This window comes from Heloderma suspectum, chromosome 3 (assembly GCF_057233095.1).
Source record: "Heloderma suspectum isolate Gila_16-S chromosome 3, 16-S_ref, whole genome shotgun sequence".
In the NCBI taxonomy this organism is placed as follows: Eukaryota; Metazoa; Chordata; class Lepidosauria; order Squamata; family Helodermatidae; genus Heloderma; species Heloderma suspectum.
Window position 1 is genome coordinate 155,587,733 of NC_139460.1, and position 16,698 is coordinate 155,604,430.

General features: G+C 41.1%; 1 protein-coding gene across 20 annotated transcripts in view; it reads left to right on the top strand.

Moving 5' to 3' along the window:
• MYCBP2 (MYC binding protein 2) overlaps positions 1–16,698 on the top strand; it is a 198,523-nt gene that overhangs the window by 142,959 nt on the left and 38,866 nt on the right. For 18 of the 20 annotated variants that reach the window (XR_014789262.1, XR_014789263.1, XM_084844781.1 and 15 more), the window contains 4 exons: positions 8,485–10,128; positions 11,486–11,655; positions 13,446–13,690; positions 15,861–16,028. Coding sequence is in view for 18 of the 20 variants with exons in the window: in XM_084844781.1 (XP_084700907.1) it covers positions 8,485–10,128; positions 11,486–11,655; positions 13,446–13,690; positions 15,861–16,028 (2,227 nt within the window). In the remaining 2 variants the exon portion in view is untranslated. Of the gene's footprint in view, positions 1–6,541; positions 6,644–8,484; positions 10,129–11,485; positions 11,656–13,445; positions 13,691–15,860; positions 16,029–16,698 lie in introns of all 20 variants that reach the window. The other 2 variants (XM_084844798.1, XM_084844799.1) reach the window with 1 other exon arrangement.

Here is a 16,698-nt window from a genome sequence, read left to right on the forward strand (position 1 = left end):
AATAAATGCATTAAAACATGACATGAACAGTAAAACAGCAGTGCAATTACAAGTCAGGAAATGCTTGAGTAAATAGATGCGTCTTCAAGAAGTGGCTAAAGGTCTCTACAGTTTCTGCCTCTCGGACCACATGTGGGAGAGCATTCCAGAGTGTGAATGTCATGCCAAGAAGGCTCACTTGGTGTCTTCTTCCCCTCCCCTGGGAGCACCAGAAGAGGCCGGTCTGTGCAAGCTTTCTAGCCAACGCTGAAATGAGGCACTATCAGGATGTCCTTCCTCCAGCTGATAGTGGTAAAACAAAACCAGAGTAAGAAACACAACAGGAATGAAGACCTCACTTCTACTTACCAGTTGATCTAGACCTTGGGAACGACAAGATTATTTGTAAATAGCCCACACAGGTTTGTGAGCATTCTTCATTTCACCATATTCCCCTGTGCCTATACCTGGTTTTGAGACACCTGAATGGAATCATAGCTGCCATCCCTATGAAGACAAAGAACATAAGAAGAGCCACGCTGGATCAGAGCAAGGGTCCATCTAGTCTAGCATTTTGTTCACACAGTGGCCAACCAGCTGTTGACCGGGAACCCACAAGCAGGACACAAGTGCAGCAGCACCCTGCAGAAAGGACTTGCAGAAATTGGTAGAAGTGCCCTTGAGTCATCTGCTTTGGGTGAATAATCCAAACATAGCCACCTTCTTCTGTAGTTTTGGTCCCTTATTCTCAGGACCCTTAAGTGTATCAAGGTACAAAGAGCAAAGGGCCTAAATCCTTTTCTAACTGGTCCAGTGCCCAGTCATCTACTGTCTAATATCCCTAAGGAGCTCATCCAGCTCCATAAGGTGGAGAGGAATTTCAGGCTGAGAAGTATTTTCAGAGTGAAAATGAATGAAAGAGAAAAAAACCAGAGGATTACAGTTGACAGTACTGTAACTTTCCCTCTGCCTTGGCTTCATTGGAGTGCACAAGGGGGGCACATCAGGAGTTTTAGTACTCATGTTCTTGTGATTCTTCTGTAGAGGAAGGAAGCTTCAGCGGGAGGATATTTCTCTTTGTGTGGTAGATAAGGTGGCTAACATGACATACCACATCTGCCTTGGAGTAGGTGTAACCTCTTGGTCTTAAAGATTAGTTAAACCAGCAAAGGGAAGTTGCCTGCTTCCGTTAGACCTTGCTTTGAACAGGCTGTTAACAATAAATGTTAATGATCCATGCTAGTCAATGTGCTTTAAATCTGTCCTTCGCACCAAAATCTGGACACTTCCTTTTTCTTAGTCTCAGAAAATGGACTTGTTGGTACTAGCTGCTGCTGTTGCTAATAATAAACAGTTTCAGGGAAAGGACAAACTTTATTTATTTATTTGTTTGTTTATTAATTAAATTTATTAATCACCCATCTGGCCAGTCACCCAGCCACTCTGGGTGATGTATAACAATAAAAACAGTTTATACAATAAAATTCAACATTAAAAACATCACATTTCTAAAATTACCCTAGCCCACCCCAAATGCCTGTCAAACTTTGACAGATTTTAATGACCTCAGGGCTAAAATCATGTACAGATTACTTGAGGTGGGAGCTGAACTTTCAGATCGCTGATTGATGCCCTTTTCTATAGCCATATTCTCATGAGGAAATGAATTTGAATTGTTTCACCAAGATAACACCAGGGCTGCGTTCCCAAAAATTTCTATTGGCGCTTTTATATGGCAGACATCTTGGTTGATGCAGTGCCAGCGGAATCTAGTATAGCTGTCCAGTACTATCCAACAATCTGGCTGAGGTGTTGGATGATAGATTCTCCCATCAAGTCTTAGATCAGCAGTATATCATGAACATGGACTGAAGAGACAGTGGGAATCATAGCTGAATAAGTTGGGGGAAAAGTCTTTTCATAGACGCTACCTGAGGAATTTGGGAGATCTCCATGTCATTTCATTTCTAGGATATTTGTGGGGGAGGGTCTTTCATTGCATTTCTCTGCTTCTGAGGTGACCACTAGAAGGTGAGCAGATTTGGCATTTACTGGAACAGGACTGATGTGTTCTTCCCCTGTGCTGGGTTTTTTGGAAAGGAGGAGACTGCAATTATTTGTGGAAGCTTTGTAGGACACTATAATAATAGCTACTGGAGTGATCCTCAAGGCTTAGAGTTGAGTTTCACCACAATAGATTCTAAGTGTCAGGGAATCTATCCAAACAGCAAGTAATTCTATAATCTACCCCAAATCATTCAGCTAGTATGGGAAGTTATGGACCATCCAAAGCCAAAATAGCTTATACTTGATAGTCACCTTGGTGCTCAAGAAAAGTGGCAGAGCAAAGTTGGTAATTGATCTCAAGCACCTAAGTTGCTTCATTCCATGCCAGTTCTTTCAGGCTGCAGACTCTTAACATTCATTGTGGTAGCCACCCAAGTGAGGCAGTTTCCTCTTTTGTAGATCAAAGTGATCTGGCATATCAGATTTCTTCTTTTGCCTACATAAGGCAATGCTGTCAGTATTGTATTTTCCATTTGGATTTAGTCATGACACTCTATCAGGGTTCTAGTACGTTTGAATATTTCATTTATCTTTCACTTAAATGTTGTTGTCTTGTGACTCCCATTCTGTAAATAGTTGTTTCCATCCCTTTTATCATTCTCACAAAACAAAGTGACAAACAAGAACATAAACAAGAGTATTCAAAGCATTTTCTTTTATTTACCACTGATCCTCAGATAACTTCTCTCTTATTCAGAAATCTCAATAAAATATAAATGATATTTTATAATTGAAGTAATGTATATTTCATCTTTTGCTAGATCTTTTGATGTAACCTTTGAATAACATGTTTTATGTACAGTTATTCAACGCTCTAATAGTTTTCCAGGATATTTAGTGGAATCAAACCAAAAGTGACTTATTTGGGACTGAAGTGAAGGGTAAGATGCTTAGTCAAGAGTCAAGATTCTGTGATGCCTTAAAAACTAACAATGTTATTGTGGCATAAGCTTTTGTAGACAAGGGCCTGTTTTATCAGGCACATGTCTGATGTAAGGTTTTGCCCACAGAAGCTTGTGCTGTGGCACATTCATTTTTCAGGTGTCACAGAACTTGTGATTTTTACCACACAGACTCTGTTGTATGGCCACTCTTTGGGAACAGATTTTGGCAATTATAATTTTAATTCTTGATGCCTTTGTTTACTTAATTCTTAGGAAAGCTTTGTTCATAAATGTACATCCCTCAAATCCAAGATTTTTGAGCAATTTAATATTCTTTGGCTGGACTAAATGTGCGGGTTTATCTCATCATCCATTTTTTTACTCTATTTCCTGTTCACATTTTTATGAGTTTGGCTGTCTTAATTACTGCGAATGAGCTTATTGCTATAGTTTTGCTTACCTAGCAACTAACAGATGATAAGGGCACAACAACAACAAAGCTTGAAGGTCCTTAATGGCCTGGAATCTCGAATGTGATTCCAATGGCCTTTGGAATGTGATACCCATTAGAGATTGCGGGACGGACAGAGTAACAGCCCGAAGCTGCTTACAGTTTGAATGCAGACACCATGAAAAGCAGAGCTGGGAGTTTTTAGCTAGACTTGGCTAAGATGAAAGCATCTTTGGAGCACAGTTTCTCTTTGTGAATCTAAAGCAGGATTAGTGGTTGTGCTGCTTGCTTTGCTTCCGCTATGTTCTGCTTTTATATTTGTCAGTAGATATTACAAAGACAGCCTAAGTATCTGCATTCTTACAACAATAAAACAGACATTGTAGTGCTGCCCTAGGCTTCTCACTGTTCAAGGAACTGGAGAGTGTTTAAGTTAACAGTGTTATATATCTACTGTAACTCTCCCTTATCTAATTTTTCATGAAATTTGTATTTATTTGTTGTTTACTAGACTGTATATGTAACTCTTGTATATACAGCCAAAATAAAAAGATAGGCTTATTACGGTATGTACTAGTCAGGTCTGATTTGCATAGCCCTTTCCACACGGATGTTTGTGAGCTCCTAAATGTCCATGCCTCCACATTTGAATGATTGATGGCTCCAGAAGGAGCCCAACTTGTTGGTCAGATTGCAATGAGGTAGTCAGGGACTAGCAGGCTATTTGGATGTCCAATGGAAGCAATCGGACAACTTGTTTTAATATGAACTCAAAACTCTTCATACATTCAATAATGTACATGCCATCTCTGCTGAGAATCATGCAAAGACATCTCTATCCTGTTACATGAAGAACATGGTCTGACTGAGAAGGGAAGGTTATTACACATTTGAAGCAAAACCTCTGTGCTGGCTCACAATTTTGTTTTTCATGTTCTTGAGTCACTGAGGGTCAAATTACTAGTGATGTTAAATGCAAATGGAATCTCTGTGTGTGTGTGTGTATGGGGGGCTAATTAATGCTATCAGAACAGGCATGGAGAGGGGGTTTCACCCTTTCCTCTCCCTCCCCCAAGGAAAATCCTGCCTCTGAAGCTAGTATTTGCGTTAGGAGGAAGTCCCCTGTTGACATTAAAGATGCCTTTAACGTCACTGGTAGTTTGGCTCCGAGTTGATAGGCGTAAAGCATGTTATATGACAATGCGCTTACGTGGTAATGAAAAAGCACCATAACATCCTGCATTTTGTGGCAGTAAGCCTGTTGACCAAAGTGGAAGTGAAACCCACTGTATTCATTTCAGTTTACTCTGAGGAAAGTGTGCATAGGGTTACAGTTTTAGTCTCTAGTCTTGTTTTAGGCTTAATTCCTTCCTTATAGTATGCCTATCCCTGTGCTATCCCTTATAGTTCCTACCCCTGTGAATGTGTCTTGTGCTGTATGGGAAACCATATAGATTTTAGAATTCTGCAAAACGTGAATTTATAGAGATCATTGTTTTATGCATATTTGGGCCAGCATCTAAAGAACCACAGAATTAGTTCTATGAGTCCAGGGTGACTTTAAACTTGTTGATACCAACCCCCTATGCAGCATGGTGAACTAGTTCTGAATCTGAGGGGACCTACAAAAGCAGTTGTGAGACAGCCTTGAGGTCAGCTGTTAAAAGAAAATTGCATAACGTATTACAAGTCAGCAATGGCTCTTTGGTTCTACTAATAGGCTTGTGTGCATATAGCAGGCTTTCCAAATCTCCACCCCTCCCAATACTGCATCACAAGCAAGGAGAATTTAAAACACTTCTTGTGATGTCATTGTGGTTTAAGCAGAGTTGGAAAGATGCAGCACCATGCTTGCAAATCTTAAGGTGCAACATGCCTCTCTCAGTCAAGCCCAGCTTGTGGGGACTAGAATGATCTTTGTCCTCTGCTTAAGCCCCAGGCATTTCTAAAGCTTAGGAAAGCTTAGGAAAAGGTTCCTTTATCTGGAAGCAATCTTTTTCCTTGATCTGGTTAATAGCAGATGAGGTGGGAGGATCCTTAATCTTGGAGCACAGGAGAAGGTTGTAGACCAGCCTTCCCCAATGTCCTCCAGACAGTTTGAAGCACAACTCCCATCATTCTTGACCATTGACCATTCTGACTGGTGCTGATGGGAGTTATAGACCACTTTTGGAGAAGTAAAACTCCATACACCAAGAATAAGATAAGTTAATTCAAACAGGTATGATATTAGTGCTGTGATTCAAGTATGGAAATTGACTTTCACTGGTGTGCTTCCAATTCTTACCTTAAGAATTAATCCAGTTTCCCTGTTCTGTAAGGCCGTCATCACCAGGACCATTACTGAAAGATACATAATTGAAAAATAATAGTTAAAGGTCTTTTTTGTGGGATGATGATGATGATGATGATGATCATCATCATCATTAATACATAGGGCAAAGCTGAAAGCATTGATCTTTCACTAGCCAGGCTTTGGTTAACCTGCAAGCTGTAGATTGGGGTGAGCTCACCTATTGCATAAGCTCTTGTCAACAAATAGTTTTCTGATGGGTGTTGTTGTTTTTTTTGCTAAATGATTGAATTAATAAAAGGATTTAGGAAGGAGAACTTACAAAAGCAGTTGTCCCCAGTTCAAAACCCGCAAAATGATTGTATAATTAATGTTTTTCATTTGGTAATTTCTCTTATTTTTAGAATGACTAAAAAACTTCACCTTTCCTATGCAAAGCCAGACAATGAAATCATGTGTGCACCTAAGCGTACAGAATAGTAATCAGATATGTAAACGTTTCAGGCTTACTTTACCTGGGCTTAGGCTATTAGAGGTGATAGCAAAACAATGAATGAACAGAACAAAACAATTCATTAGTTGCTATTTCATTATTATTTTTCAATCAACCATTTGCTGCTTCTGTAAGAATTCACAGTTTGGTTTTCCTTAACGCTGTTTTGAAAAATAACATTGGTTTATTATTTTGGAGGCAAGTAACATCTAGAGCAAATATTCTTGTTAAATCCTTAACAGTGAATTAAAACACATTTGACTGTGTCACAGAATAGATGTGTCTCCTTTGAACTGCTTGCTTTGCTTGTTTTTTTTATCTTTGCTATTTTTCCATTCAATCTATGCTGCTTCTGTGCCACTTTTCCACTATAGAAACTCCATCTCGCAGCCTTGCTTCTCGTGAGCGCATTTACAAAAGTAATGATGTAGCTGTGCCTGCCTCTGCTATTTCATCTCTCACACACAAACTAAAGGGTGGGTACGCATGCCATTGTAGACAGGTTATTCAAAAGTTGTTGGAAATTGATAAATAAAATACGTTTTCCTACTCAGTCCATCTCATTCCATTCACTTGAAGAAAAAGTTTGTGCTTAGTGTTCTATTTGCTCTACTTAATTGCAGTGACTTAATAACGTGCTGTAAATGTGTGGGGTTTTTTATGAATGCCAGTGACTAGCATATATCAGTTTAGCATCCTAAGCTTAAAAATGGTTTAGATAGCCCACCAGTGACATTTGGAAATACATGGAGAAACTTTCTATATGATCATTCTCCACTTTGTTGAAGGGAAACAGTATGAGATTCTGTATATTTTTGTTATCTTTATATTTTTGGTATTTACAATAAATACCATAGTTTAGGGTTTGATTTTTATATCCAAATAGTAGCATTTTATTTTTTACTTTGAACGTCTGTGTGCTTTTATTGTTTTGGGGGAAAGTATAGTTATTGAGCATTACACGGTTATGTATATAATGTTAGCTTCAGTGAACCTGACACTCCCACCCAACATGCTTATAAACCTTTCCTTTAGTTCTAATTTTGAATTGTACTTCATACCTTCTGTATATTTTTAGCATGGAAGAACAAGTTGGTAACTAAATCTTCTTCTAACATGTTTTAGGTTGTCAGATAGGCAAGGCTTAAGAATACTGGCATTGGGTAGTCTAATTCTGGTACATCTAGTCAACAAAACTTGCTTTAATGTGGTATATTAGCATTTGTATGTGTATGTGGTATATTAGCATTTGAAAGTCCTTTTTTAAGGTCTTGAAATAAACCTTTTGTTTGTATCTTCATCAGATATTGTTGTTAGCAGATAGGGTGCATGTGAATTTTAGCTACGTATTGAACACTGTTAAATCACTCATCTCAATCCTGAAAGGATGATCTATGGGTTGGATCCAAAAGTACTTTTATGTGAACAAAAGGGCCCCTTCCATTTGTACATTCCCCCTTTCTCATGCAGCTGGAATAACTTTCCATGTTATTTGGGATGAATCCCCAGCTCCCTGGAGCAGATTTTCAGGGGCTGTATGGGGAAGGGATAGCCAAGAGCATCCCATTCTGTAAGTGGAACCTTTGCTCATTGAACTGTAGATCAAGTCCTGTGTGTGTAGAAACCTGCTTTCATATACAAACCTCTTTTGTATTGGGCCCTGTGCATGCAAAATGTTTTGCATGGGGAAGAACCCCCACATCTCAGCTGTAGTTTTAGTACACCTTGTTTGACTGGGATCACTCAAGTACTTGATGAGATAGTGCTGATCCTGTGGGGGTGGGGGTGGGGTGGGGACTTATTCCAGTCCCCCTTCATACCTGTAATGGGCAGTTAGTACTGTCAGCACTTGAGAATGCTGACAGCTTTTCATGAGGTGGATCCTCACATATGCTTGGATCCAGAGGCACCTTACACAAGTAGAAATGTACTTCCACATGTGTGCCTCCCAATTCTGCTGATTGCCCAGTTCTGCTGCAACCCCCTGTGTTTCCACTATTCTAGAGGGAATACTGATTCCCAGAAGTGGCTTTTAGGGAGAGGGCACAGGGGGCTACAGTGGAGGGGAGGGGCCAGAATAACTTCATTGCACAAACTGGGTTCGGCTTGCACTTCTCTGGATCCAACCCATAATGTATTGAGCTCATAATTTTCTCTTCTTTCTATCTAATATAATATCCTACTCTTCCCTCTAGCTGTTACTGGTTTTCTGTTACTGAGAAGCCTGAATGAATTTATATGGCCATTCAGCATTGTGATTCTTTGTATTATAAATACACACTTTCCTTTTAAACTTATTATAAAATGTATCATACAGGTGACAGATTGAATTTTACTGCAGCTGCTAGACCAATTTCTCCGGCAGGGAAGTCTGACATGGCATCAAAATACAGAGTGGATAGGTCACCTAAACCTGATGGGCGTATGAGTCACACTGTTGCAGAGCAGAAGAAACCCAGGAATGCAGAGAGCTTATCTGCTAGTGAATCTCTGATGCTGAAATCTGATACCGGAAAGCTGAGGTCAGATTCCCACAGCAGATCGCTGTCTCCTAACCATAACACACTGCAAACCTTAAAATCTGATGGGAGGACAACGTCCAGTCTGAGGGCAGAATCTCCAGGGCCAGGCACTAGGTCATCTTCTCCAAAGATTCTGTCAGCAGGTAAATCCTGTACCTCTGGTGTTGGTTCTCGACGGTCATCATCTCCTCATGAAAAGCCTCTGTCTCAGAAACCTGCAGCCCCTGTGAAAACAAAGCTTGATCCTCCTCGGGAGCGCTCCAAATCAGATTCGTATACATTGGACCCAGATACTCTTCGCAAAAAGAAGGTGCCCCTAACAGAACCACTAAGGGGAAGGTCCACTTCGCCCAAGCCAAAGATTGTGTCAAAAGATGGGAAACCTGCAAATGAAACAGAAAACAGAGCTCCTTCTCCTCACGTTGTACAAGAAAACCTTCACAGTGAAGTTGTTGAAGTCTGCACTTCAAGTACCTTAAAGACAAATAGCATCACAGATAGTACATGTGAAGATAATTCTGAATTCAAAAGTGTAGATGATGGCTCGAGTAAAGTTCATTTCAGCATAGGAAAAGCCCCACTGAAAGATGAGCAAGATCTGAGAGCCTCTCCAAAAGTGAGCCGCAAATGTGCAAATAGGCATACAAGGCCCAAAAAGGAAAAGTCTGTCTGTCTTTTCAAAGGGGATGGAGCCAGGCCTGTAGAGCCTGCCAAACAAGCGATGTCTCCATCTGTGGCAGAATGTGCCAGGGCTGTCTTTGCTTCTTTCCTGTGGCATGAAGGGATAGTCCATGATGCAATGGCCTGCTCATCCTTTTTGAAATTTAATCCTGAACTTTCTAAAGAGCATGCACCAATTAGAAGCAATCTTGGCCAACAGCCTGTAGAAGAAAAAGAAACAAAATTGAAAAACAGACATTCCCTGGAAATATCTTCTGCTCTGAATATGTTTAACATAGCCCCCCATGGGCCTGACATATCAAAAATGGGCAGCATAAATAAAAATAAGGTCCTGTCTATGCTTAAAGAGCCTCCTCTTCATGAACGATGTGAGGATGGAAAAAATGAAGCTACCTCTTTTGAAACATCCAGTCACAATACTGTGAAGTCCAAGTCTCCTCTTCCCTTAACACTGCAGCACCTAGTAGCCTTTTGGGAAGACATTTCTCTGGCAACGATCAAGGCAGCTTCTCAGAACATGATATTTCCAAGTCCTGGGTCCTGTGCAGTATTGAAGAAGAAAGAAAGCGATAAAGATAACAAGAAATCCAAAAAGGAAAAGAAGAAAAAAGAAAAGGCTGAGGCCAGACCAAGGGGGAATCTCTTTGGTGAAATGGCTCAGCTTGCAGTGGGGGGACCAGAGAAGGATACAATCTGTGAACTGTGTGGGGAATCCCACCCATATCCAGTGACTTATCACATGAGACAAGCTCATCCAGGTAAGATGGCCTTCGCATAAAATCTGTTCTTTGTATTATGCAAAGGACTACTGCTGTACATGACAAAGAAAATGGAAACTGACCTAGAAGTGTGAGCTTAAGGGCCAAACTAGGCATCGTGGCAGCGGTCACATTTTGTTTAATCATATGTCTGCTCTATCCATATATAAATCAGGGAATGGGGTTGGGTGGGGGGAGCTGAATCCTTCCCTGCCTTGACTTCCCATTTTCCATTGCCCAGGCTCATTTTCTTGACCCAGCTCTCTTCTGGAATTGGGGCCAAGCTGGGGAGGTGGCAGTTTAGGCAATGAAACACAAGGAAGTAAGGCTCCCCTCGTCACTGTGTCCCTTTTGAAGTTAAAATCAGATCCCTGCTTTATAGGTAAACAGGGCAGATAGGATTAATTCCATGTTTTCTGTTGCTTGGCTTCACTGAACCCTTAGTAATATACTGTTGATAAGATAGAAACCAGTTTGTTCAAGGTGATTTAAAGACTCTGATATTCTCCATCTTGGATCAGAATCTGAATTACCACATTTTTCCTGACAACAATACAAGTGATTAACCGTATTGGTTTAATCTGAGCCCAAGTTGCACCCCAGTGACATTACTGGAAGTGTGACAGAATTGAAACACCCTGCTCCCCCTACTCCTCTATCTGTAAGGCCTCTGCCACCCATTTACCTGGCCTGAGGACAGTATCAGGAAGGGAGACCAGCCTGTCTCCCTGTCACTTCCTGGAGCACTGCTTATAGCAGCATCCGGAATGCCAGGATCCCTGGGAAATGTATTTCCCAAGGACACTTGAATCCTTAGAATAGTCATCAAGCACCTTTGTACAGTCATCAATTTCCCATGCTCCCTGGCAGCTCAAACATAGCTTTACAGCAAGTGTCCAAAGGAAGGTCTTCCTGCCACCACCCAAGACAGAAAAGTGGAAAGGCAGGAGGCAGGGAGGGGAGAGTTTTTCTCTAACTCAAATTACAATCCAGGCTGGAGGAGAACTCACAGGGCTGTAATGCTGACCTCAGAATGAAGGCTAGCAGTATGAATTGTTGAGGTTCATAATCAGAACCAGGAATGGCTTGAGGAAGGTGTATCTGCCCAGAATGAATATACTAGCTAAGCACCTGAGCCCACCTTTCTCATGTCTTAGATGGTCTCAGCGCAAGAGGATGTATTCTCATATGCAGCCCATACATTGATTAATATAAGAATAGTAAAAGAGAACCCTGAAATCTCTGAAGGTTCTTCTGGCAGACTCTTAAAAACTTGACTCACTGAATACCTGGCCTGGCAAATACATAATGGATTTAAGTGATCTTACTATTAAACACGACTTTTCATTATTTTAAGGTTGTGGCCGCTATGCAGGTGGACAAGGCTATAACAGCATTGGACACTTCTGTGGTGGATGGGCTGGTAACTGTGGTGATGGTGGCATAGGAGGAAGCACATGGTACCTCGTCTGTGATCGGTGCAGAGAAAAATACCTCCGTGAAAAGCAGGCAGCAGCAAGAGAAAAGGTATTTTTAATCTGTTCCTTACTATCTCTTGTGGTTTCTCTCAGCTCCATGTTGCAGTGAAGCCACCTAAGAATAGTGGGCCTTTGCTGTCCTTATATCAACCCAGTAATAATCAGGATGGGATGTGACCTGACTGCATGATTCCATACTGGGCTTGGCAGCTGGCCTGGGTCCTTGTTGGGCTTTGGGCACCAGAAAATGTGTCTTCCAGCTAATACTGCTTTCAGTGGTGGTACCCTGTTTGTGGAATGCTCTCCTTGGAAAGGCTTGCCTGGTGCCTACATTATAGCCTTTCTGGCACCAGGTGAAGACTTTTTTATTCTCCCAGGCATATTAAGAACTGTTTTTAGTGCTTTTAGCACTCTGTTCTGCAGCTTGTTTTAATTTGGTTTACAATGTTGTAATGGTTTTATTCTTTGCTGCTGGATTAATCTCGATTTTATTCTGCACTGTTTTTATTGTTTTTTGTTTCAATGTTTGTGCTGTATGTTTTTAATGTATTGTACATTGTCCAGAGAAGTTTGTTTATTGGGTGCTGTCAAGGGCTCCTTGGAGGGCTCTCTCAGTCTAATCCAGTAGCCAAGTCCAGACGCAGACAAAGGGATTCTTTTCAAAGCTTTATTCTTCTTTTACAACTTACAACTCTACAGGTAGCAACTAGATCTGAGCAGCAGCATCCCTATGCCCTAAGTTGGAACAGTTGGTCCCCGTTTGAAAGGCAATTACCGGCAGACCCCTGAATATAAGGACTAGGGAGAATCCCTCCCCTTTTCCCTTGGATCCTCTGGGCGCAACCGTTCTTTGAGCGCGAACCCTTTGGCGCCGCTCTCTGCATCTGCGCCGCGCATCCACCCAGTCTGCTATCTGTGCTGAGACACTCCCTGGACTGCTTTCTAAACTAGGAATGTGGGTGGGAGGAATCTCCGTCAGCTGTTGGTCCTGGGAAAAAGGAGCGCGCTCCTCTCCCGAAGGAGCGACTGCTCTTCCTCAGCAGCAGAACTACTCTGGGAATCTATGGGCTCAGTGTCCACCCTGACAGGTGGTTTAAAAGTACAGTAAATAAATTTCTCTGGGTGTACCTTACTTCAGGATTGTAAATAGCTACTCCCTGATTACTTCTATTAGCTTAGAACTGTTTTCAGGAGACCAGGCGAGGAATTTTTAAGAAGTTATTTCAAGTTATCTTTCACAACAGATTGAAAAAGATCGCCTAGCGGATGACCAGGAAAGAAAGCAGCTAACAAAAAAATGTGGGCTAGTTATTTTAATGAACTTACTTGGAAATACTGCTGTATACTGTTCTAAAGACAGTCAGAAATGGGAAAAGAATTGGAACCAGTGTGGGTCACATTTAGGTGTGCTGAAATCTCTGCATTTCCATGTGTGACTGTGAAAGGGAGAAAGATAAGCATTTATAATAGGGGCTGCAGGCTCTGTTACCTATCCTGACTGTACCTCTAGGGGCCACAGTGAGTAATTCCTTATAGTGGAACATAAGTCCCAGGGCTGGGCTGTCTATCCCCATTTTGATGATTTACTTTTAGGCAGCCTTTCATTCTTCTTTACATTATCATGTTCAAACAGCGATGTTGGTTTAGCTCTGAAGAGGGGATAGACTAGAAACAGGGAGCTCCAATGTGAGGTGCTAAAACTGCAATACCTAGAAAGTGCAGTGTGCAAAGACTACGGTAGCATCCTTTTTCCTTTGATAGGATGTTGTGTTTAACTCATACTGGATCCTGAAGATCTGCTACTACAGTCATGAAGTAGCATTATTTGTCTCCTTGTAGGTCAAACAATCTAGGAGAAAGCCAATGCAAGTCAAGACACCTCGTGCCTTGCCCACCATGGAAGCTCATCAAGTGATCAAAGCAAATGCACTGTTTTTGCTGGCCTTGAGCAGTGCTGCTGAGCCCAGTATTTTGTGCTACCATCCTTCCAAACCATTCCAGTCACAGCTTCCCAGTGTCAAGGAAGGCATTTCAGAGGATTTTCCTGTTAAAATGACTTGTCTCTATCTTCAGACATTAGCAAGGTAAAAAACATATATTGATTCCCCCCCTCCCCCATGTTTGTTAGTATCAGTAATAATTACGTTTATCTAACATTCATTTATTTGGTATTGGGATAACCGTTATTTTAAGAGCCAGAATTCACAAGAATTGATCATCACTGTTTCCATCTGCTGAAGTATTCCTAGTTGAAGGAAACAATACGTTAACTACAGTTATTGCTAATTATTATAATTACTTTCCTTTCTGTGTATGAAGAATGTTATTTACTCAAAGGGGTATAATTCTCTCAAGCATCACTAAAGCAAGTGGTTGTTCAAGTATTTAAATATTTCAAAGAACATGGTTAGCTTTATTTTTTTTTTACCATCCCTTTTATGTTCTTCCAAAGACTTCTCACTCACTCCTAAGTGCTTGATGTTTATTTAAATAGTGCTTTAAAATGCTTGCTCGGAATACTGTAAACCATTCTCTGAACTTTAAACTAGTATGTATAACATGGTAGCCAGTCCAGTCCAACAGTTCAAAGGACAGGATGAGTGAATTCCCTCTTAGGCTACAGAAAGCAAAGACTCAGAAGAAATCAGTCCATCCTGGAAGTGGCTATAGTGTGCTGATTCTGGCTGGAGTCTGGTTTTGTCTTTGCTGCATTTCTCTGTGCAAGCTGGCTTCTCTCCAGAGATATCTCTGCATTTCCAGAAGAAATCCTTTTTTGTTTTGGTCCTCCTAGAAAAAGGTTGCATATTCAGATGCCACTTAGGTTTGTATTCATCCTTGTTGCTCAGCCTGCCATCCCACCTAATATATTATCAGCTCTGTAGAGCACTGGGAAAAGAGTAGGGTGTAGAATACAAATCTTCATTTATTATTTATTTATAATATTTCTTGGCCGCCTTTCAGGGCAGAAGCCCTCCCAAGTTGGATTACAATAAAATACATAAAAATAGTTAAAGTGTTAAAAGTGATAAAAATAATAAAAGCCAACAATTAAAACAACAATTAAAACCAACAATAAAACCAACAATGATAGCAGCAACAACAGCAGTAGCAGTCATATCAAAAGAAGGCCAAGGTAAGATAATATGTTTTCAAGGCCTTCTTAAAAGTCTGCAGTGACGAAGCATGGCAGACCTCCAATGGCAGCTTGTTCCAAAGATGTGGGGCCACTGTAGAGAAGGCCCTCTCATGTGTGTTCATCCACCTGACTGCTGTCACAGGTGGGCAAATGAGAAGGGCCTCTCTTTCTGATCTTAAAGTGCTGATAGGCTGATATGGGTGTAGGTGGTCCTTCAAGTAACTTGGTCCCAAACCATTTAAGGCTTTAAAGGTCAAAACCAGCACTTTGAATTGGGCTCAGAAACACACTGGTAACCAGTGCAGCTGGCACAGTATAGGCATTATATGATCGAATCGCCTTGCCCCACCAATACTCGGGCGGCTGCATTCTGCACAAGCTGAAGTTTCTGAACTGTCTTCAAAGGCAGCCCCACGTATAGCACATTACATAGTCCAGCCTGGACGTGACTAGTGCGTGGATAACTGAGGCAAGGTGTGTCCTCTCCAGATAGGGCTGCAGTTGGCATACCAGCCTAAACTGGTAAAAAGCACTCCTGGACACCTGGGCTTCCCCAGTGAGTTCAGAGTCCAGGAGGACTCCAGGACTGCACACTTCGTCTTTGAGGGGGAGTGCAACCCCATCTAAAACCAGTTGTAAACCTCCATCTGAAGTAGTTGGTTTCCCAACCCACAGTACCTCCATCTTGTCTGGGTTAAGTTTCAGCTTGTTCACCCTCATCCATCCCAAAACAGCCTCCAGACATTGGTTCAAGAGTTCCACAGCCTCCCTGAGATGTGCAGATGGAAACGAGAGGTATTGCTGAGTATCATCCGCATACTGACAACATTTCAGTCCAAACCTCCTGTTGACTTCCTTCAAATCTTGAAGACTTCCAAGATAGTTCAGAACTTAAAAGTCCAGAAATTTAACCTGAGTGGCAGTATGGTTTTGATAAATTAGTGTCTGAGACAGTTACTTAAAATACTACAACTTCCAGGTGTGTTCAGGGATGTTTAGTTCACGAATAATAATCATATGTCTTAATTTTTGTCTGGTTTATCCATTTAAATTGCTGGTTGGTGACACTACTGAAAAAGGGTTGGTATTAATAACATGCAGTACCTAATTCTTTTCAGACATCATCATGAAAACTTTGTTGGCTATCAAGACGACAACCTCTTTCAGGATGAGATGAGGTATTTGCGCTCAACTTCAGTACCTGCACCTTATATATCTGTTACTCCTGATGCCAGTCCTAATGTCTTTGAGGAGCCAGAAAGTAACATGAAATCCATGCCACCAAGGTACTCCAATGTGTATATTAATATGTATTGGTGTGTTACCTACTAGGTTGTTGTTTTTAAGACCATTCTGTGATCATTTCTTGGAGTCTTCTTATAAGCCAGTCACTTTTTGAGACTCGCCGGAGAGCATCTTATTGCACTTTGTAAGACCCAGAAGAGTCATGTGTGAAGAAAGATCTGTTCACCACCTTACGAAGAGATTCAAGGAAAATGTCTGGTTTCTTGCTCATGATATTAACTTCAATCCAGTGCAATTTAGTAAAAGTGATAGTTCTGCAAGTTCTGACATAGCAACTCTAATTTTTTTTTTTCACATGGTCTATAATTTTATTTGAAATATAGAAAGTGATCATTTTCTAGATAAATTGAAATCCTAATACCAAACATCTTAGAACTTGCAAGATAATTTAAATGACGTTATAGACTAATGCAGATGTAACACTTGCCATTCCTGAATTAATATGCCTTCTCCTCTGCTGCTTGCCCTTTCCTCTTGCATTCACAATCCTACCACCCCTGAATCGTGGGTTACCATAATATCTACGCAGTTGTTAATCCTGGTTAACACTAATGAGGTTTCACTCCTAATGCAGGATTTGAAATCTATTTTGGAAACTGTTTACAAATCCCGAAGCAAACCATGGTTGACTGTATTCATAGGTTTTCCCCT